The sequence below is a fragment of the Mytilus trossulus genome, chromosome 3, assembly GCF_036588685.1.
Source record: "Mytilus trossulus isolate FHL-02 chromosome 3, PNRI_Mtr1.1.1.hap1, whole genome shotgun sequence".
NCBI classification, from domain to species: Eukaryota; Metazoa; Mollusca; class Bivalvia; order Mytilida; family Mytilidae; genus Mytilus; species Mytilus trossulus.
The window spans coordinates 17760533-17783763 of record NC_086375.1 but is presented as its reverse complement, the minus strand read 5'-3'; the positions used below and the strand labels follow the sequence as shown (position 1 = coordinate 17783763).

The following is a 23231-nucleotide window of genomic DNA, read 5'->3' as shown; positions in this document are numbered from 1 at the left end:
GAACAATCCTTTAGTACAACGTAACAACACATTACGCACAAAACTTAAGCTTGGGGAATACAAAATCTTTCCTCCTTATGAAAACAAAATAAGTGTAATAAAAAAATAAGATTAAAATAGCTAATATTTAAAGAATACGTCGTTTAATATTTGATTTAAATTTGAAATGGCGAAACTGCCATAGCTGAAAAAAATCCTATTAAATGGAATCCAATGTATAGTTATCCAAGAACATTGTTTGTGTGGCTTTTAGTGTGACACAATTAATTCCCTAAGGTTGTTATTGTTTTTTTCCGCTTTTCTACTTTATGTGCTTGTGCTGTTAGCTTTAAGAAAATAAGTAAGTTAAAAGTTATCCTGATTAGACATATTCAACAGTATTTAAACACGAGGTCTGATGAGCTCTTCGTCGAATAAAATGAATTTTATGAGCTCCTTCTATATAGCTAAGTTTTATAATTTCCATTCTTGACGTTTAATACAGAAATGGTAATTAAGCCGACTTTAATGAAGATGCCATTATTTATTTGTGCGATGAATTTATGATAGATTAAAAAAAAGTTGTAAACATTTGAAATTTCTAATAATCTATTAAACTGTCTATCTCGAGTGACATAAATTAATAATAAAGAGTTCAAATATTTTGTTCTATTTCCCATTATCTAAGACATGATTAAATACCGAAAGTGACCTGGACTTTTCCTAGTGATAGCTTGGAATACGCGAGTTTCATAACTAGGTAAGGTCTACTTGGTGCCTACCGATATTTACTTTATTAGAATGTTTAAACATAGTTTTTATTCAATTCCGATGATTAAATAACATGATGATAAATGATAAATGAAGGTAAGACATTTTAGAAAAAAAATGATCAATGCATTCAGATCAAACTCATCTTTTTACTGAACAACATATATTCTACGTTTCAATCTCACAATTCCACTTCCATATTCTATTGATTGGCTAGTTTTGACCAAAGTCATACAATCTTCAAAACAAAACATTGTACTGGTGATCTTTTGTATCTTAGAAATACGCGTTAGGCGTACACTATTATAAGCCTAGTATATTTGATGAGTTTTATTTATTTTGTCTAAACTAGTATTTCATGTATTTGGCAACATTACTTGCTGTTATCAATATATTTTCGTCGTCAATAGAAGATTGGAATAGACGATGATGCAATACCTAATATAATCTTCTGACGTTACTATTTAAAATGTAATTGGATGTAATTGTTTGATGGTGATGGGATGTCACTGATTGATGATGAAATGTCATTGTTCGATGGTGAAATTTTACTGTTTGATGATGAAATGTCATTTTTCAATAATGAAATGTCATTGTTCAATAATGAAATGTCATTGTTCAATAATGTAATGTCATTGTTTGATGATGAAATGTCATTGTTTGACAGTGAAATGTCTTTTTTGACAGTGAAATGTCTTCTTTGACAGTGAAATGTCATTGTTTGATGATGAAAGTCAATATTTGATGATGAAATGTCACTGTTTGATGATGCAATGTCATTGTTTGGTGATAACATGTTATTGTTTGATGATGAAATGTCATTGTTTGACAGTGAAATGACATTGTTTGACAGTGAAATGTCATTGTTTAATGATGAAATGTCATTGTTTGATGATGAAAAGTCAATATTTGATGATGAAATGTTACTGTTTTGATGATTGAATAACATTGTTTGATGATGAAATGTCATTGTTTGATGATGAAAAGTCAATTATTCATGATGAAATGTCATTGTTTGACTGTGAAATGTCATTGTTTGATGATGAAAAATCATTATGTGATGATGAAATGTCATTGTTTGATGATAAAATGTCATTGTTTGATGACGAAATGTCAATATCTGATGATGAAATGTCACTGTTTGATGATGAAATGTCACTGTTTGATGATGAAATGTCATGCATCGCTTGATCATGAAACTTCAATATTTGATGATGAGATATTGAATTTCCTTGTATTTTTTTGTTGTTTTAATTTTTATCTTAAACAGGCTGACAAATACCAGCTAGGGTTAAACGTAATGTTTTGCGGTTTCATTTTACGGCTTCATCATAGAAATGTCGAATTCGTTCATATTTATAACCTAACTGAAATAGTGAATAGTAATGTAAAAACCATTTTAGGATATAAAGAGAGATGGTAGAAAATAGCAAAGCAAAGTTAAACTATTGAGGATCCACAAGTTTCCATGATTCATAACATTTTATTGGAATTTATTAATAGAAAAAGATATTTTGATCTACCAATGGAAGAAAGATTATGCAAAAAATGCTAAAAAATTGAAGATGAAATTCTTTTCTCTTTATATTCTCATAGTTACAGTAATAATAGAAAAGTTTATTCAGATTTTTTGATGAATGAGAATATACACTTTACAAATTTAAATGATATAGATAAAACACACATACTAATTACTCCACCCAAAATCACACATTCAGGTAAATAAGGATCATTTATCAAACAGTCTGTAGAGCTGAGGATAGGGGACTTATTATGTATATTAATGGATAACAGGCTTTATCTCTTGAGGAATATAAGAGACACACATTGTCAATATAATCATGATAATTAGCTGCACTTAACTTTTTTTTAAATAGTATTACAACAGTTTATGTTTTACTATATAGCTAGTTCAATCAGCAAATTTCAAGTTTTGGATGATTCTGTTGTGCTTCAAATGATGTTTGGTCAAATACTTCAAATCTCAACTTTTTTTGGCAAAATGCCTTGAAAGGATGATCAGAATGACATCTGATCTACCTGAAATGATCAATATATCAGCCTGTTTGAAAATGGCTACCAAATGTATCCGTCAACGCTGTATTCAGTTAAAATATTGCAAACTATCGCGGCAAAACCTCGGTTTGATGTTGATTTCTTTAGTGATGCTGACAGCCAGCAATAGATCCAGTTAATTTTAGTAAATACAAAGGTATAGTTGTACAGTTTTGAGTACTCATGATCCTTCAACAATACTCTTTACTTATATTTTGGCATAATGGCGTCCTTTCAATGTATACGTTGGATGTTTTCTGGTTGACTGTAAAGTGTAGAAGAATGATATAATATGCATTGTAACTAGCTTTTACTGCGAGAACTCTTAATCTTATATCGGTGCATTATGTCTATTGTTTGTATTTTGTTTGTTTGTGTGCTTAGTCTATTGAGGTTGTCTGTCGTATTAATTTTCAGTGAACTGTTTTGTTATAAAAGTATGGGGAAATCGCCAACAGAATATTGAAACACATCAGTCGAAATCACAATATAATGGCAAAAAACGAAAAACAACAGAAGGACAAACAACAATACAACTAACACTAAAGCTACAGAGTGAGCAACACAAATTATAACTATAAACTAGGCCTTTAGTTTTCCCAAAGGAATTGTTGAGAATTTTAAATTCGGACCCGTTTATAGATGGTATAGCAGTACGTATCATTGTAGGAGAATAACGCTGACTGTAGTTTATATCTACATCATTATGACTCTGGTGGATTATTGTAACATTAGCAATCATAAAACTTTAATTAGTCAATTATAATCTTCTAAATAAAACATTGTTTTAAATATACAAGAATTGTATGTGACTGTTAAACAAGTTAGAGCTAACTATAAAAACAAATTTAATCAACAATTTTTGTACACAATGAAATGTCTGAACCAGAACGGGCTACGAGCTTGGATTTAAGATATACAAAGTTAAATCAAAACAGTTTTAACTTTAAGAACTTCTAAAAAAGGAATCAAAAACGCAAAGTCCTTTATCGACTCATCTTTGTCGAACCAAACAGAAAAACAAACCAAATAAGGTATTCACGTAATCGCTATTCTTGCTTTAACAAACACAATCAGCTCCCGACGGATACATATCAAACAGTACACATACAATACATTTTATTTCTTTGTTTGCAAATTATAATCAGATAAAAATAATTCTAAAGGTCTTATGTGAAAATCTTTGAAAACATTTTAACTTCTATACGTCAAAACGTTTGCAATTTTTTGATTGCATGTTGGCATGATTAGACAGACAACATTAAAACTTAATTTGAGTATGAAAAGGCGTCTGGATTGGAATTAAAATATCACACTTATTCACGATTTTGTCCAAATATACACGTATGGACCTACACACATCATCTCGATAACAACAGCTTAAACAAAAATACTTTATTTATACTTAATTATATCTTTCTCCAGTAGAACCGAAACACATTGGTTTGTATTACGTTCCTTTGGGAAACCTTATACCAAAGGAAACCATATCCCCAAAAAGGTCTATAATTAACAAACACATTCACACGAATCTATGCAGCACGTCCTATTGCAATTAAAGCAAAAACAAGACATTTTTTAATATTCCTTAATTAACCACGTTTGCATATAATAATCTTTAACATAGAGAACACATAATCAGAAAATGCATGCAACATCCCAATGACCAACTCGGATTTTTATATTATGAATATGGAAACAAAATAAAAAGCACAAAGATCGACACATTATTGTCAAAGAAAAGAAATGGAACCGATTTAATCATTATATCCCTTCTGGAACAACAAAAGATGCATACATAATTTAGCTTTAGTAGAATAACATTTAGAAGTATTGTCTTATAATTACTTAATGAAAAGGGACACACAAATTTAATCTATGAAACAAACATTTAGAAACAATCTAAAGACATCGATTTGTACATTGAAACAAAAAAAAATTAATGCTTTATTTACAACATGAAAGCTGGTTTTTTTTCACGAGAAAATTAATTCATAGAAGAAAGATCTTTCTAAAAGACACACAGGGATTTGAATAATTTAAATTCCTAGAACAAATACTAATATATACATTTATATTATATTTCTTTAAATAAACAAACAGATAACAGACGAAACTATTCACGAGAATACGGTACTGCATCAGAAACACATACATTGTTTTCAAAGTGAACAATGCAAACTAAGCAATGAATACAGTATACCAAGGGAATGGTCATACAATCTAAACAATATTGTGATATTGACAATGTCAACAGCACGATATATATTCTCATATATATATATATATATATATCAATTTTCTCCGTAGGAAAAATAGAAACAAATGGATCCGAATCACATTTCCTTAGTGAAAAGGTATTGCCAAAGCCCAGAACTCCAATATCTAGAAACGACTTGATCACATGAAACAGAGAAACAATATACAATGATACAGAGATGAGACAGTACATAATTTCTACAATAAGCCGATGAGTCGAGATGCATAATATTTCATTAAGGAACAATACGAAGACATATTGATAAGTTATGTACCATATCACCATATTTATCTAAGGAAAACGCATAATAGAGTCCTACTGATAGTTTTTTCTCATGTTTTTAGAATAGACCATGTTTAATCGGCACCGAAACATATCATCATAATTCTGTTTCTAAATTTTTGGGAAAAGGACAAAAGAAATTTCGTAAATTTAATAATTATTTTCCTTGCAAACGAAGAGAATTTGTTTAATTTTATTTGAGAAACAATGCACTATCACATGCATCTATACTTTATTTTGTTTAAAACAACACAAACAGAAAGAAATGCTAGGAACAGTAACATCATCTGTGCTTTAATTATCATCGTAAACAAACATAAACATATGGTCTTTTCATATTTTAGAAACTAACGCAAATTGACCAGTCCTCAATCTGATATTAATGTCCTTTAAAAATAACACAACGATCTATTTATATAGGCAGTGTTTATTATTGAGAGATGGTATCACAGCGAACTAAACGAGTTTTACTAGGGGGCAGGTAGACAGGAAGAAATGAGTAATATTATTCCAAAGGAAACACCCTAGGTCTGTAATCATTGAGAATTTAGTAATCAACACAACATCAGAGTTTTTTTACAATACTGAATTAGGGAAATGACACACTCATTGAGGAATAGGAATAGAAATATTTTTTCGGAAATGGAAACAATTACAAATGTCTGAATCGTCCATCATTTCTAATGAAAACAAATACAGACTGGGATAATTGTGACATCCTGAACGGAATTGGAGTGATGGATTGTTATTCTTCGTTTCTTTTTTTTTCCACACATTTTTGTCCACTCTGGATCTCAGAACTAAATGGACCCAAGTTGATGGAACTATACCATAATGTTAATCACCATGTAAAGATTTGCAATTTGGGGTTGGCACTTTCAAGATGGCTGCTGTTATCATGGAAACAGCAGAAATGGGGGAAGGGTGTCATCCGCTATTGCTTGCAATGACAAATCTAGTTATATCTTATTTTACTGTGAATCAAAACAAAGACATGGATAATGTATGCCTTTTAGAAAGAAAAAAAAATTGTATTTCGGTTTTGAAAGTTGCTTCGAAGTTCATTTTTTTTTAATTTTTAGTTTAAGAAGCATTGTTTTTGTGGGTAGGGGGGTTAGTTCGAACTAAAAGGTGTAGTATTTGTTACCAGTGGAAACAATCTACGTACCTAAGTATCATGTTACTTCGTTCTCTCATCAGATTAGGGAAAAGTTAAGGTGATTGATTCTGGGAAAAATCCTTAGTTTTTCGAGAAAAACTCAAAGTTTTGTTTACAGTTTGTTTATAATAAGACCAGCTCAATAGATTGACTTTGCTTATAGTTTCTTCAGGCTGTGTTGTATAGGTGGTTTGTGGTTTTCTGGAGGTAACAATGAAATTGCCGTTCAATGAGGTTATAACTTTGTTTGAAGAAACGATCTGTATATTTGTTCTGCTTATTGTTCTGTATGTTTTGTTTCTCGGAAAAGAAATATGTCTGTACATATATAATGTGTGCAGTCCTCTGAATGCGGTTCCTATCTATTTTGTTAAAATATATTTTTGTAGTTCTATTGTTTAAAGTTGAATCATTATATATCATTATTATGTTTGTAGGTAGGTATCTTGGGTTAAGAAATCAGTTTTCTCCAACATAAGAAGAACAACGTTTATATCTTATGTGCTTATATTTTTTTCTTGTGGTGTTACTTTGTGTTAATACGCAAATACGCTATGCATAAATAGTTTTTTCAGGTGTTTGGATGTGAAATTATAATTTACAATCATATAATGCTTTCAGGCGGGGATAAAAATAAGTTCTTATTTCAAAGGTGCAATTAAAATAAAAATCTGTCCATAGACATTGGTTGTTGTTCATCATAGCTGTTGATCGTATATCCTATAGGTCTTTGTATTGTTCCCTGATGAAATGATTTATAAATTTCGAAATGCTTATAGTACCCAGAAGATATACGTGTGTTGGTCTGAATTCAAATAGTCTAAGAATACATGTATGTATATTATGCTTGTTGATGTGTTAATGATTTTTTGAAAAACAAAAGTGTATTCATGTGCATGTTTAATGCTTGATATTGTCATGATTATGCGTTGTTCATGGAAACCTATGAAATCTACGAATTTTGCATAGTTATAACTCTTTTTACCTTTTGGTTTTACTTGTTCTATAAGGAAGCTGAATACAATGGGCACCTATAAAAATTGAAGTTATAGTTATTTAGATATTGGTGTTTCGTTACTTTGTTTATATGTACTAGTATTTCTTTATACTTGTATATGTGTTAATTGTTATTTGTTATTTATGATGTCTTAATTTAACAGTCAAATTTGTTTTTTTGTAATGTTTTTCAATTAGATTAGATTTATTGTACGTTGTTTAGTCCATTAATCGTAATTTAAAAGTGAGAATTGGGGTCTAGGTTATGTTTTTTATATTCCTGGTATTCAAAATGAGTTTTTTCTACCACTAAGTTTATTTTGTTCCTGCTGAACGTTTTGTACCACGAGAATTTCAAAAGAACAGTTGTCAGTCTTCATGTGGTAATATCATACTATGATGTATCTAATAATTTCTATAAATTGCCTTCTTATTACAGGTTGAAATGATTCAAAACACTTCATATCCCTAGGCATTAATGGCCTTGATTATTGTTTTGTTGGCAATAAATAAATAAAATCAAATAAATAAATTATATTTCTTTCAAGAGGATAATCCCATTAGTTAAAACTAATCTTCATAAAAACACTCATAAAAAGCTGATCTATGTTAATAACATACAAAACAGCTATGATAGATAGAAACCAACCTCAAATGCAATATTCTAGGTTATTGGTTTGGGTAGGTTCATAAAGAAACGATATTTAATAACAGCAATATCTACATAGACCAGCTTTTAATGATTACTTTATGAAGATTAGTTTTATAAAACTCATCTGAGATACCAGGAATATAAACAGTGATAACAATTTCATTTTTTAAACGCAATCCAGCAGTTTTCATTCGATCGACACTGATGACTTTTATTTAGTTTTAATATAAGGAAATATATATATACAAGCATATAGCATATATTAAAAAAAAGCATTCAAAGCTATGATAACTTTGGATAAAAACCGCATTTTGTATACACGTTCATGCAAAACAAGTTCCTTGGTAGAGGGGTCTAATTATAGCACAAACAACATTTGTCAAATGATCAAATCAGTGAAAAGGCATACTTTAAGAAAACGCAATTGACTTAAAGGTCGAACAACTGATGTTCTTAATTCTGGCTGACTACCATGGCGATTGTTAAATAAACTTATCACGAGATGTAACAAAATGAATCTTAGTTATCAATTTGATTATTAAATACTAGTAACCAACATTTGACTTTCCTTTTATTATATCCTACTTCTATGTGTACTTTGTAGCCTATTTTGTCAGGTAGGAACCACTTCCAGCTAATTAAACGTTATATATAAGTTTAGACTCATTAAGAGCTATAGGATAACGATAGTGTAGTTGATGTATGCCTTATTCTGGCAAAGGTGAAAGAATATCAACATCTTGGTTTTTATCAAGTTTGATTTTTTCTTCACCTTGACATGAAAATAGATTCAAGGAAGACATGAAAAGAAGGTGAACGTTGGTATTCTCTTTTGAATTGTTCCATGTTTTTTGTGTTTTTTTTTATTATAGATTTTAAAGATTATTACATGGTTTCCTTTTTGCTCATTTAGTGATCAAGTGCTATCATAACTACATATTATATATAACTGTATCTCCGCAAAATACTCAAACAAAAAGTCGTAATTAATCGGCAAACACAAAAGCCAACACATTAAACAAACGGACAACAACCGTCTAATTTCCGACCCGTTACATGCACCCCTTTACGCAAAAAATGGCGGACCAAACCCGACTGCACAGCCAGCTTAACCTCTTACCTGCATAACAGTCGCAGTAAAAGATCTTTGATCATTTTGGTTTCATTACATTACTTCTGTTTATACGCAGGATATTTGAGAGACTGTAATATTATGAGACACCTGTATATTATGGAAACTGTATATCATTTCAAAACGGTATCTTGTCTATTTGTATCATTAGGTTGTTGTCTTTTTTTTCCTTATTTCATATCTTGAGATAAATTCAAGACAAAAAATTCTCTTTGATATACAGAAAACCCTAATTTCAGTTTCGTTCAATTAAATCCACGTTTAGTTACCTGAATATAGTTGAACGATAAGTATTGATATATAAGCAGTAAAAATGAAATGAAATATAACGTCCTGGTTTCATATATTTTAGGAAATCTTTCCAGCAATTAAGAACAATATTTTTCCTTTTTTTCTATCTATCAATGCGATATAATGTTTTGCAATTAATTAATTCGTTTTAAAGATATCGCTTTATAACAGTAGTTGCTAATTTCTGTTTTGTTAATCTGCTTACTTTACAAAAAAAAGACCATTAGAATGTTATAATTATCTTAGATCATTAAAAGAGGCAATGGTGTACATATTTTAAAGAAAAATCAACTTTGACGCTGATCTTCACCTCCATGTTTTTGGGGATTTTCAATAATCAATTTAGACACGAAAATAAGGTTGAATTTATTGTTTCATGATGATTATTTTTCTTTGGTTTACAATTTAATAACCTTTATCTATTCATTTTAATCCATCAAAACATGCATATGTCAGCGAATAAAATCTGTAATCAGCAATTAACTTTACCATTTTAAGACTAAGTAGGTACGTTTTAATAAAACTAACTTATATTTATTTTAGTCTGATCGTGACAATAAATATCTGACGAATATTTTTACAAAGTCTTTGAAAAGTAAGAAAAAATATCAAGTATACACATCAAGGGGATATTTCAAATAACAAATGTAGTTGTTTATGTACCTGTTCAAACCTAAAACCTTTAGTCGTTGGTTTCCGTCTATCAAAAGTTTTTTTGCGTTATTAACATAGATCAGCTTGTTTGTTTTCTCTGTTGTATTGTTATAAATTTGTTACCCAGGTCTTTTTTAATGCTTACTACACGGTATTGTGTCTGTTCATTCTTGAAGATCTCATGCATAAATGAGTTGTGTTTTTGGTGGATTCATAAGTTCAGATTTATTACAAGTTATTGGCATCTTTCCATACAAAACATAAAATTAAATGGGTATAAAGACTCAGTTTTTATTGACAAAATATTTGCTTAATCGACTAGGAATAAAAGAGTAATCGTTTTAAGAAGATTTAACATGGAAAATTTGCAAAATAAAAATAAGTCACCGAACTCTGGAGACATAGGGATTTATTTTATCGAACGTGGTATTTATGACTTCCAACAAGCCTTCGCATTTCCATTCCGTGATGAAAAGTGAATATAAATCGTATTGTTGCACCAAACCTCTAGTTTACAATATATATTTTCATAATGAGATGTGGAATCGACAGCTTTAGGTAAGTTAGATATTAAAAGTATTTGAGATTTTATAAAATCTAATTTCAAACAAAAATTAAATTATGATCTCAATTCTATATTTGAGAACCTCAAACAACGGAAAAGGAAACAATACGACCGGGAAGGGAGATTCATATATGATTATTTCTCTTAATGTTTAATATGCTTAATCTCCCATTACTATAATCCTGTAAAACATGCAACGGCATATACATTGGCCTCTAGAGTATCCCTTACTATTGCGGTTAAACTTTTAAAAAATCGCATATTAAAATATGCAACGTTTTTCCCAAGCCTTTTTTTTAAATACATAGTTTGACAAAACATTGTATCAGAGTGAATTATACGCTATTTGTGAGTATCGGTGTTTATTTCATCTTGCTTTGTTTAATTGTTTATTTTATTCAGTGTTCATTCATTTGATCTTAATTCAATCTTAAACTGTCTATTTTGTTTTACTCCTATTAATATTACTATTCATATTATTTTTGTTATTATCATTAATTTAAATACTTATTATTATGTATTGTTATATCTGACGTTTTATACAAGTTCTACGCATTATTGATAGTTAATACTTAACAGCAACTTTCTAGGTACAGTTAAAATCGAAAAACAAATTTTCTAATTTTATTTATCTAAATGACATCCTTTATTTGGCATTCCTTTTTATTATATCCTACTTCTATTTGTGCATGGTAGCCTACTTGTGTCAGTAAGAAACCACTTCAAGATAATTTAACGTTAAATAACATTTTAGACCCATTAAGAGCTATAGAATAACGATAGGATAGTTGCTGGATGCCTTATTCCGGCAAATGTGAAATTATATTGTCAACTTGCTTTTTTCTAAGCTTTATTTTTTTCACTTTGACAATGTAGATTCAAGAAAAAAATGAAGAGAAGAGGAACTTTGGTTTCTCTTTTGAACTGTTTCATTTTTTTTTGAAAGCGGAGTTTTTTTTAATAAATTTTAAAGATTACTATATGGTAAGTTTTTGTCTCATTAAGATAATAAGTGCTAGCATACCACATTTACATAACTATATACTAGTTAAAATATCATAAAGGTTTATAAGATAAGGGAACTCAACTAAACTTCAGGTTATGTTTTCTGCCGTCTTTGGAGGACCATTCTCATTAAAATTTTCAAAAGTTGGATCAATATCTTGTAATTCGTGTCTGGAAATTTGTAAAAAGAAATTATTTCATAACTAGAACAACTAATTACTGTTCAGGAAGCGTCCATAGTATAAGACAACAGCAGTAAACCGATGTACTTAAAAAAGTAGATCTATTTCTAGTATTCAAATCAAGAGAAAATGTTTAAGTGAATAATCCCATATACTCCAAATGGTGCAATTATATATGTCTGTTGTGAGTCGAGACAAACAAACTTAAATTTGGTCAAACAATTGGTTACCGTAGAATTGGAGAGTAATGTTGTTTAATTTTGTTATCCCTTAGTGGAGGAGTTATTTAATGTAAATGCAAGGCATCTGCTGTGAACATGCAAGTGCGTCACGTAAAATTGAAAGCATGTAACGTAATACGATGAGCCAGAGAGTTTGCGTCTGCTTATAAATTTGAAAATGCCAATGAGAAAAAAAATCAATTATCAAGTTCGTCATTGATTCTACTTTTAATTTGTCTATCTTTGTCAAAAAATTTATTTATCTATCTTTGTCATACAAAGTGATGATCTAAATATGAAGCAATTTTAGTTTCGTGAGTAAAATCGTCTGATTCCTAAATGGAGTTGATTTAGGTAGGGTGCACCTGAACAATTTCAATTTCGACAGTTAATGAAATTCGTGGTCTAACAGGTAACACAGAATTGAGCAATTGCAGTAAATTTATTTAGCGGATGTGTATATTGTTATAAAAGTTGAATCAAATTTATAAACGGAGATGTAAAAACTCAAACCTGTATATATATTTCATCAGATACAGAAGTAGAGCTGTGTGACAAAGATCGAGGTAGATGTTGAAGTAAAAGATCACAAAACAAGGTAACGTAACAAGCTTTTGAATAGTTGCAAGCTTTTTAACAGAGTGCGAATAACAATATGTCGTTTCGACAAAATATAAGATGGTTTCAACATCATAAAAGGGTTAAATAACATCGTAGTAAGATTAAAGCACATCAAATGATGAACAAGATTGTGTTTTAGTTTTGAAGCTTGTGTTTAAATGAGGTTCTGGTTGGGAACAGTAGGGAACTTACCATTTGTGTATGCTTCAGTGTTCTCGTTTCTTTAGCTTTATTATTTGACCCATTTTTTGCTTCTTTTTTATTTTTTTTTATTTTAGAACACTATTGTTTTCAATTGATGTTTTTTTCCTTTGATTTCTATTTTTTTACAATAATCAATTCTATTCTGTTAACCTCATTCATACCAAAAATTGTTGTTAAGAATGAAAGAGAGTGTAAAATTATAAATATGGGGTTGTGTTCTCGAAAGTATCATAAGAATCGTCCTAAGTCACAGCCTAGGACCAATTTAATGATGGTTTAAGGATCATCTTAGGACACTCTTTATCTGTGACTCGAAGCTATCTGAGACGCTTCTTATGTTAGGACGTCTGGAACATATCATAAGTGCGAAATGATAAAGTATTAAAAGTGTTTTTTTTGTAAAAGACGAAACCAATTAATAAAATTGTTTACTAATTTTATGATTTCATGTATCAATGAAAATATGATGATTTCAAATGTAATTATAAAATGATATCAAAAGGATTGTAATCTAAACTGGAAAACAATTTGTTTATCGTGAAACACGAAGTTAAATGAAAGTTTTTAATCATGTTCAATTTCTTTATATATGAGTTAATAACCAATGGTGCGTTTCATTTCATGCTCATCTTCACGCATAAAAGCATAAATAATAAAAGTAATAGAATTCTTTGATATTTTACCTGCCCAAATAGCATTTCTGGAATACTTTCTGATAAAAGATTTCAAAAAAGTATTCCAATTGCATTGTTGATAAATCAAACAAAATTTGCAGTCATGTAAAATTTCGTTTCAGTTTTCCAGGATTCAACATGTCACGGGTCTTTTTCATAAAATGAATTTCAACTGGAACTTTTCAGATGTAGTTAGTCGCGTGAAAAAGTCTGATGCCATTTGTTTCTTAAAGAAACCTGGCTCCAGTATATTGTTTTGCACAATTTCCCAACCAAATAGTTACAAGGTACCAGAATTATAATTTAGTACGCCAGACGCGCGTTTCGTCTACATAAGTCTCATCAGTGACGCGCATATCAAAATCTTTATATAAAGCCAAACAAGTAAAAAGTTGAAGAGCATTGAGGATCCAAAATTCCAAAAAGTTGTGCCAAATACATCTAAGTAATCTATGCCTGGGATAAGAAAATCCTTAGTTTTTCAATAAAAATCAAAGTTTTGTAAACAGGAAATTTATAAAAATGACTTTATAATTGATATTTATTTTGGTGTTGACTACAGGGCTGGTAATACCCCTTCGGGGACGAAACGACCACAAGCAGTGGCATCGACCTTAGTCGTATTTGGCACAACTTTTTTTTTTCAGTTTTGGGTCCTCAATGCTCTTCAACTTTGTACTTGTTTGGTTTTATAACTATTTTGATCTGGTCGTCATTTGATGAAAGGGGCGTCTGGTTTATTAAATTATAATTCTGGTACCTTTGATAACTATATTCGAGAACAATACCCCTGTTATCTTATGAGTTTTTTAGTTGGTATTTTAGTTCTTCATTGCATTTCTGCTTCTGACCATTTTTTAACACTTCTTCAGCTTATGATTCTGATTATTCCCTGGGTATATTTTTCATTTTCAATTAAAATGATACACTCTTTAACAGTATCTTTAAAATTCATGTTATTGTCATTAAAATAACAATTCATATTAGTGTTGTTATGAGCACTTAACTATATTGTAATTAAAGTATTTGTAAAGTTCTTTATAAATAGGTGAATCTTACTGATTATAAAACAAACTCTTTTATTGGACACACATTTGAAGCTTATTTATTCATAACTCTTGGGAATTTGAGATGACAAACGATTCTTATTTCATATTTTATAATTTAAAATTATACAAATGTCAGACCAATTTTCTAAATGAGCATTTTGCTATAAGCCACGCAAGGCCTTAATTTATTTGTTAATAAAATATGAATTAAACTTGTACTTGTAGCTTGTAGAATATAAAAATCAATTTTTGTATTTTAATATTTGAATTCTTCGATTAGTTATTCCATAATTATAGCAAAAGACAGTTCCTGTTTCGCTGTATATTAACTTATGTTTACATTTGGTAAATTCCCCATATTTGGCCACAAGTTGTTATATTGGAAAGGATTAAGATATTGTTACGACATAAAGTACAGTAAGTTAGTATCTTCAAATGCTCTTTGTCTTTCGTTTTTATAAAACACGTGACAATCATTTGTGCAAATCGTTATCAAAGATCCAAGATGGTGCATTAGAGTTTATCCTTTATTCGATGTTCATTTTGTTGCCACCGATAAGTAAATTATTAGCTGAAATATCATCAGGATCGCACACACTAACGTTTTAATTTCATTACTATACAAAAAAAGAGTGGACAGTCAAACTCATAGATCGAAAATAAACGGACAACGCCATGGCTAAGAAAGAAAGACAAACAAACAAAATATCGTACACAAGACACAACATAGAAAACTAAAAACTAAGCATACCAAACAATAAAGTGACTTTAGTATCGGACGGGTTGTCAGCATCATATGGACGAATTAAAGTACAGACAAAGAGTTGATACGTATACGTATTCTGTCAATTTCAATGTGCAAAAATGTAAACTCACAAAAATACTGAACTCTGAGGAAAATTCCTAAAGTAAAGTCTCTAATTTTAAATGGCAGAATCAAAAGTTCAAACACATCGAACAAATGAATTGCAACTGTCATATCCCTGACTTGGTACAGTCATTGTCTTATGTATAACATGGGGGATTAAACCTGTTTTAAAGCTACCTAAACCCTCAACTTGAGTAACAGTCACATCAAAGGAGTAGGTCCAGTAAGACCCCTTTTTGGCCCCAAAATATAGCAGTTTTACAAAATTATTAAAATGTAATTTTTTAGTTATTTATTGGACAGTAGAATGCACCTGCTACAGAAATATGGACTGATTTTGACAATACAATGCATATATATCGGTTACTAGCACCATTAAGTCATGCTAAATTACTGAAATCTTCACATTTGTAGCATTTTAGTTAAATTTTAGACAGTTTTCGTGTAAAACGAAAGTAGCCGCATTCGTGTTCATCCTTAACATTGAAATGTAAGTTGTATTTTATGATAATACATAACATGTATAAAGGTTGAGGATGAACACGGATGCGGCCACATTCATTTTTGACAAAAACCATCTGAAAAGTGACAGGTTTTGGCATATTTGGTAGATTTTTCATATTTGAGCTTGAATCGGATAGCTTTTAATGACTAAATCAGTTAAAATCTTTCACATCAACTAATTGATTCAAATGAAATAGACACCTAAGTGTTAGAAAAGTGGTCAAAATCTTTCGTCAGATGAACCTGAAATTTGAGGCCAAAATTGGTCCTTACCGGACCTACTCCTTTCATTATATTGTCAACGATGTGTTATCAAACAAACAGACATAATAGGTAAAAATGTCCAAAAAAAGGGGTGCAGCAGTCAACAGTGAGTTATAATCTTAATCACTGCGAGACATTTTTATAATATTTCTTGTGTAAACTAGTAGTTTGAGGCCTTACATTTGGTAAAAGATGATAAATAATATAAAGGATAATCAAGTAACACGTGTTTGCGCATGGAAATGTTATTTGTTTTCATTACCGATCGAAAATAATGCTAAACTACTTTCAATAGTTATCAAAGGTACCAGGATTATAATTTAGTACGCCAGACGCGCGTTTCGTCTACATAAGACTCATCAGTGACGCTCACATCAAATATCTATAAAGCCAAACAATTAAAAAGTTGAAGAGCATTGAGGATCCAATTCCAAAACGTTGTGCCAAATACGGCTAAGGTATGCCTGGGATAAGAAAATCCTTAGTTTTTCGAAAAAAATCAAAGTTTTGTAAACAGGAAATTTATAAAAATTACCACATTATCGATATTCATGTCAACACCAAAATGTTGACTACTGGGCTGGTGATACCCTCGGGGACGAAACGTCCACCAGCAGTGGCATCGACCCAGTGGTGTAAATAGTTATCAAAGGTACCAGGATTATAATTTAGTACGCCAGACGCGCGTTTCGTCTACATAAGACTATCAACTGCCCTGGTTTATTATGTGTTTAAATCTTTAGTTTACTGAGTTTTTCTTAAGTTCTATTTTGTTTTCTTTTTCTTGTTTAGGCATGAAGTTGTCTACATGATATGTTTTCTTGTCATATTTGTCTCTTTTATTTCTATTTTATGAATAAAGCAAAATAGATTATTTGAATTGTCACTATCATTATTCGCTATATTGAATACATTTGTGTTACATTGAAGAATGAAACTTGTAGAACGTACATAATGATCAAAGGTCATAAGTTCTGTTTTACTACATTACCGAAGTATAGTATAGACTGGGGTCTTTCATTCAAAACCAATTTTAGATATAGATCTAATAGCAGCATTCAATTTTGATACCTATGCATTTCTCTTTTTGTTTGAATAAATGCAAAACTAAACTTATTTTGCGCTGTTTATACTATTCTTGCACTCCAAGATGTTGAACGAGTTTAACAGTGGTTATTTTTTTCCCCATCATTAATGATTAGTTTGGAAATATGTCAAATACAAATATTTCCACTGTGTATATTTTGCTGGCACTTAATGATTTCAGTGGATAAGATGTTTTACAGTGGTTACTTTCTTACTTTAAAAGAATTAATGCTCAAGTGCCAGCACTTAATAAATTGTTTCAGTAACATTTATAATGCATATATATTTTCAGGAGTAACAATGAAAATCCTTACATTTGGCTTACTGCTCATAGTATCACTAGGAATTGTTTTATCAAAACACCAAGGCTCTATACTGTCATCTATTTTGAAACCATTAGACTTTTGTAAGTATACACTTATGTTGATATCGAAGTATTGACGTTAACGTTTTCCCTTTCTGACTCTGTAAGCGTAACAATTAAAGGTAATTAAACGTTGTCGAATAAAGAAACTACCTCTGGTGTTACCGTTGAAAGTTTGATTAAAAAAATCGTATTCAAAAGTGTTTTTCTTATTTAAAAAATGAAATAGAACCTATTACGTCTTTGAAAATTGGAGAACACTTATTTGCATAATATATATTTGGTTTTTAAAATCGTGTAATTGTATGTATCACCATTTTGTTTTGGGTTTCGGTAAGGTTTGAAAAAGACCCTGGGCAATTTGATATATAAAGTCGGGTTTAGCTCTAGTTTGTTACCTTTTTCTATTGTGATATGATTTAAAACTGCATCCAAATCTAATGATATCGAGAATTTGGTGAAAATTAATCCGAAATTACGCCATTCTCCATATAACCGTTATAATATAGTTTGTTTCATAATATGACATATTAATATATGGTTATATATTTCATTAATATTTCGATCGCATTATGACAAATTTAAAAACTGCAGACGATTAAAAATATTAATTGTCGTATTACTATCACTGAAAAAGTAGCGAATAAATTGAATATATAAATTTAGGTGAAAGACCAATTGCGCATACGAAAATCCTCATTCCAATAAAACAAGACAACCATGTGTAATAAAAAAACCAAAAAACTAAAATATAGAAAATCAAAGACTAAGCAATACACTTCCACCAAAAAAAACGGATATGAACTTAGGTGCTCTGGGACGGAGAGTTCTTGTTTCAAATGTGGCATCTGTCGTGCTGTTCAAGCATGTATAGATAATTAACAATTTTATACAGCTTACTTATTATATTGATTAATATGATATTCTGAGATTCAAACAACAATCAATCAATCCAACCCACAACTCACATTTGTCGTTTTGTAATTTCAACTACAGTTAATCATCGCAAATGTAGCCATCATGTTTTGTAAGCTTTGAGACGGTCATGTTTACACCACAAAATTAGAAATGAGTACATCCAAACATGTGTAACTGAAAAACTTATTAAGCATGTCAGGATTTACAATCTTAATACATTGTGTTTCGGATATTTCCCGAATTATTTGCAAATGAGAAATTGTCAAAATAAACTGTCAAAATAAAGTTTTTGCTTATTGTTGAAGGCCTACGATGACCTATTCTTGTCAACGTGTATGTCGTTTGGTCTCTGGTTGATATTTTGTTCATTGGTCATTATACCATAATTTCTTATTTTTATATTATTTATATGTTGACCTTCTACACAATGATTATTGTATTGCATTGATATTGACTTGTGTTTGATTATTTTACCATTTATTGACCAAACATTCTAGAAACTCCTTCATATTGAGTATGTATCTCAAAGTTAATACGATATTCATGTGCTCAAGTGTAATCCCATGAAGTTCTAGAATGGTTGCTGCGTATAAGGAATTTGACAAAGAGATATCAATGGTAAAATGTTTTAAGATGATTTTTTCGACAGTTTAACTAATGCTTTGACGATTATTATGACTATTATGGAATATTTATATAACATTTTGATACGTTCTACTGGACGTGACCATAGTACCCTGCTCTTTCCGTCAATGGTTACAGCATTGAGTGAAACTTTGCATTGGGTTTGTACTAACAGTCATTGGACAAAAGTGAGTTCCCACTCCTAAAAATTCCCATCATTCAGCTAAATTCAATATTTTTCTATTTTTTTTTACCAAGTAACTACATGGCCAATTTACATAGAACAAATACCACAAGATGCAGAAACGTTGAAAGTTTTATTGTCCTTTTGGTCATGATATTATTTATGCGCATTTTGAATTTTTGACAAGGTGAACACGAAGAAAAATATTTCTTGAAAAGTTTGCTATAACCAAATTAAAAAAAAAATGTTAAATGCAATTGTTTTTAACCCATCAGAAAATGACACAACCCTCACGGAAATTACGGTCAAATAAACAATTAAACTTCATACATTTTTTACTTCTTTAGTTATGGTATCTGTTCTATGAAAATCGCCCATAAAGTAACATTCGTATTGTTTTTGGAATTATAGCTGAAATGATATGAGTTTATTTGAGTGGGAAGTCGCTTCTGTCTAATGACTGTAATAAGACAGTAGTTATTTCATTCTTTCTTTTTTTGTTTTGCTAAGTAGAATCTGTATTATAATAAATAATTATCTTTTCTAAAAGAATTCTAACAGAAATGTTAATAAATCTGAATGCAACAAGTTTTGCTTCAGATAGTATGCAGACACATTAAGATTTGTTATTTTCCTTTAACTTGAAATCAAAAAGCATACTAAAGTTTTATTCATTTATTTCTTTTAAAATTTTTATCATTTCAGCTATTCATTTACATATTACCTCTGAAGAAAATCAACCAAAAAATGACATCCTTCATGAATTAGGAGATTTCTACAAAGGAAAGAGAACTGGATGTGAATATTTTTTTTATTATCTTACTGAATAATGCAAGGTTAAATCATGCCGTAGTATTAGTATGTCCATCGATAATCACAATTCAGTCTTAAACTTTTAACAAATACGCTTTAAACAAAAGGTTCTCTAAAAATAACATCTTCGGGAAACTTGAATTTCCTTCAATTTTTTTGTAACGTTTCGCTTTACGCTGATGTGTTCTTCTTATTGTATAATTGATTATTCAAAGTTTAGTGATTATATTGATCGATATTAAAATAAGGCTACAACATCGATACAGTTACATCTTGTTCCTATCTTGATTAGCATCAAGTAATTGACTATGAGGTTTGTTGAAAACACAATAGGATGCAACCTATGGAGTAGGAATTGTCATACTCACATCTTGTATTTAAATTGACCAATCGTTATTTTTCTGTATAAGGTTGTGTTGACTGCTTCTTTTTATATCGTTTTTCTTTTGTCCATGATGTTTGTTAAATTCATTTTTTTTCGATCAGTGGTTTTTTTTTTTTTGCCTTTTGGTTGTTGTTTTTTTAGACTTTATGGGTTTTTTACTGCTCTGTTGGTATATTCTGTGTCCTTTCTTGAACTGAAATAATATTAAGTTTCATAATTCACTTCTGAGAAATACTTACATATAAGATGAACATTCAAATCATCCTGAATTCTTAAGCAACACATTTATTTAGTCTGCAAGTGTGGTATTCCTTCCCATTTCTATATGTAAAGGCTTGTTCAGTTTTTTTTTATATCTTATTTGTTATATTTCATTATCATAATCTCCATTTTTCTTTATTTTGTTTTGTATTACAGCCTTTAGACCCCATGGTAACAATGGTGACAATGAACTAAAGAATGACGTTCTTCACGAATTGGGAGACTACTTCAAAGGCAAACGAAGCGAAAATGATTATTTTTATTATTTTGATGAATATTAACAGACAGTTTTATTTAACTGATCCTGATAAAAACAAAATAATCAAACTTTGAAATAACATTATATTATTATATGTCTTTAAAATACTAGTAAATGAATTTACATGTAAGCCAGGATATATTCTCTTCTCTGTTCTATAGGAACTGTATGGGATCTGTGACGATTGGATATTTGATTCTACATATACAATTTTATGTACAAAAAGTAAAATAGCAAAAATACCGAACTACAAGAAAAATTCAAAACGGAACGTCATACATCAAATGCCAACATGGAAGGCTCAAACACATCAAACGAATGGAAACAACTGTCATATGCCTGACTAATACATTCATTTTCTTGTGTATAAAATTGTGGATTAAAGCTGATTTTACAGATAGCTCAATATCTCACTTGTATGGTATGACAGGCACATATAATTCCATTATATTGACAGAATATGTGAGCAAAACTAACAGAAATGATAGGTAAAATTGTCAAAATTAGGAAAAAGCAGTGAACATAGTGTTACAGTTTTAATCAATATAAAAAAATAACAATGCTTTTTTCGCTTAATCAATTCATGACTATTGAACAGCAGTATACTATTGGTGCCTTTAATTTGTCTCTTTCAGTTTTACTGAGATTACCGCTAATGTCAAATTCGAGATTTAAGTCTAAAAATTAGTCTTTTGTTCCTTTAATTCTGGAGGATATACTAATGAAATTCAATCAGAAAATTTTGAATTACTAATGGAAAGAACATTATCAACATATCTGAATGTAAAATAAAATTATCTGTCTTCTTTGGTCTTCTTACTTTTAACAAGTGTATAAAGAAACGCTGATTCATTTCAGAATTTCGACAAGGAGAGCCTATAGGAATGCCGAAAATTTGTTTGAAAAAGTTAACCTCCAAATAAGTTGTCGATAAGAAACTGCAGCATACTAACAGGGGTGGATTAAGGCGGAGGCGTGGAGGGCGTGCGACCCACCCCTAAAAAAAATGAAAAGCATGGGTTGTCTTCAACTTATTTCAATATCGTATCAGAAAAGACCATTCCATCTTTTTAACATTCAAAGTATATCAAACAGTCAGTTTAGCAGACTCAATGTGATTACTTATCAACTGACCTACGATTTATTGAAGTTCTATAAATATTACATACTTCAAAGGAAGGTGCCAAATATGGAGCTGCGTTTGGTGACAAATAAAATAAGTTTTTAGCAGTTAAAGTACAAACAACTGTTACATTGTATTTGCGGTTTTAATTTCTTTGATAATCAAATTTCTAAAACATCCCTAACCCTTTCTCACTTTCACAATTTTATCATGGCCCGGGCACAGTCCAGGTGATATTCTTTCTTAGTGTCCTTAATGAAAGATAATATAATCAATAGGAGTTAACATAGACATATATTTCCTTTCTCCATGTAATTCAATTCATTTACGTTCTTTAGATACCCAGCTAGAACCATCGCACCCGAAACTGTGTCTAGACAGAATACGACGAAATATCGAAACCCAAGTCAGTATCTAAAAGTTTCAATATTAACTGAAATTGTTTTGAAGTAATAGGGACACATAGTAATGTTTTCTTGAAACAACAATCATCTTTTATCAGAATTACTAACGGATGACATCATATCAAAACACAATGAAAGAGTTTTCGACCACAAAATCAAAAACAGCTTACGCTCAAAGTCCAAAAGGATATTATATCTGAAAAGTTGCTTATGATCAAAATTATAAACAGAATCTGCAACCAGATTAGATTTTCTAAAAAGAAAAAGAAGAAAAAAAGCATCACGGTAAAACAGTAGCATCGTGGAAACTTTACATACCTAGCTTAATATAAATATCAAGCAGATATGAGAAGTCATCAACAAGGCTTGTTTTAGAAACAATGTACCTTTTTTTGACTCAAATTTTGATATTTCAAGTTAAA

General features: G+C 30.1%; 1 protein-coding gene across 3 annotated transcripts; it reads left to right on the top strand.

Annotated features, from left to right (window-relative positions):
* The first annotated feature begins 719 nt into the window (after nucleotides 1-719).
* LOC134709267 (uncharacterized) lies at nucleotides 720-21602 on the top strand. Of its 3 annotated transcripts, none has more exons than XR_010105938.1 (5): nucleotides 720-846; nucleotides 12738-12802; nucleotides 17767-17880; nucleotides 20270-20362; nucleotides 21180-21602. XR_010105938.1 is itself a non-coding variant. In XM_063569436.1 (4 exons), the coding sequence occupies exons 1-4, from the start codon at nucleotides 834-836 to the stop codon at nucleotides 21302-21304; spliced, it is 345 nt and encodes a 114-aa protein (XP_063425506.1). In that variant the 5' UTR covers nucleotides 733-833; the 3' UTR covers nucleotides 21305-21602. The 3 variants fall into 3 exon arrangements, 1 of the variants encoding a protein (XP_063425506.1); XR_010105939.1 differs by lacking the exon at nucleotides 720-846 and adding an exon at nucleotides 10668-10789; XM_063569436.1 differs by lacking the exon at nucleotides 12738-12802 and having other exon boundaries at nucleotides 733-846.
* Nucleotides 21603-23231: the final 1629 nt, after the last annotated feature.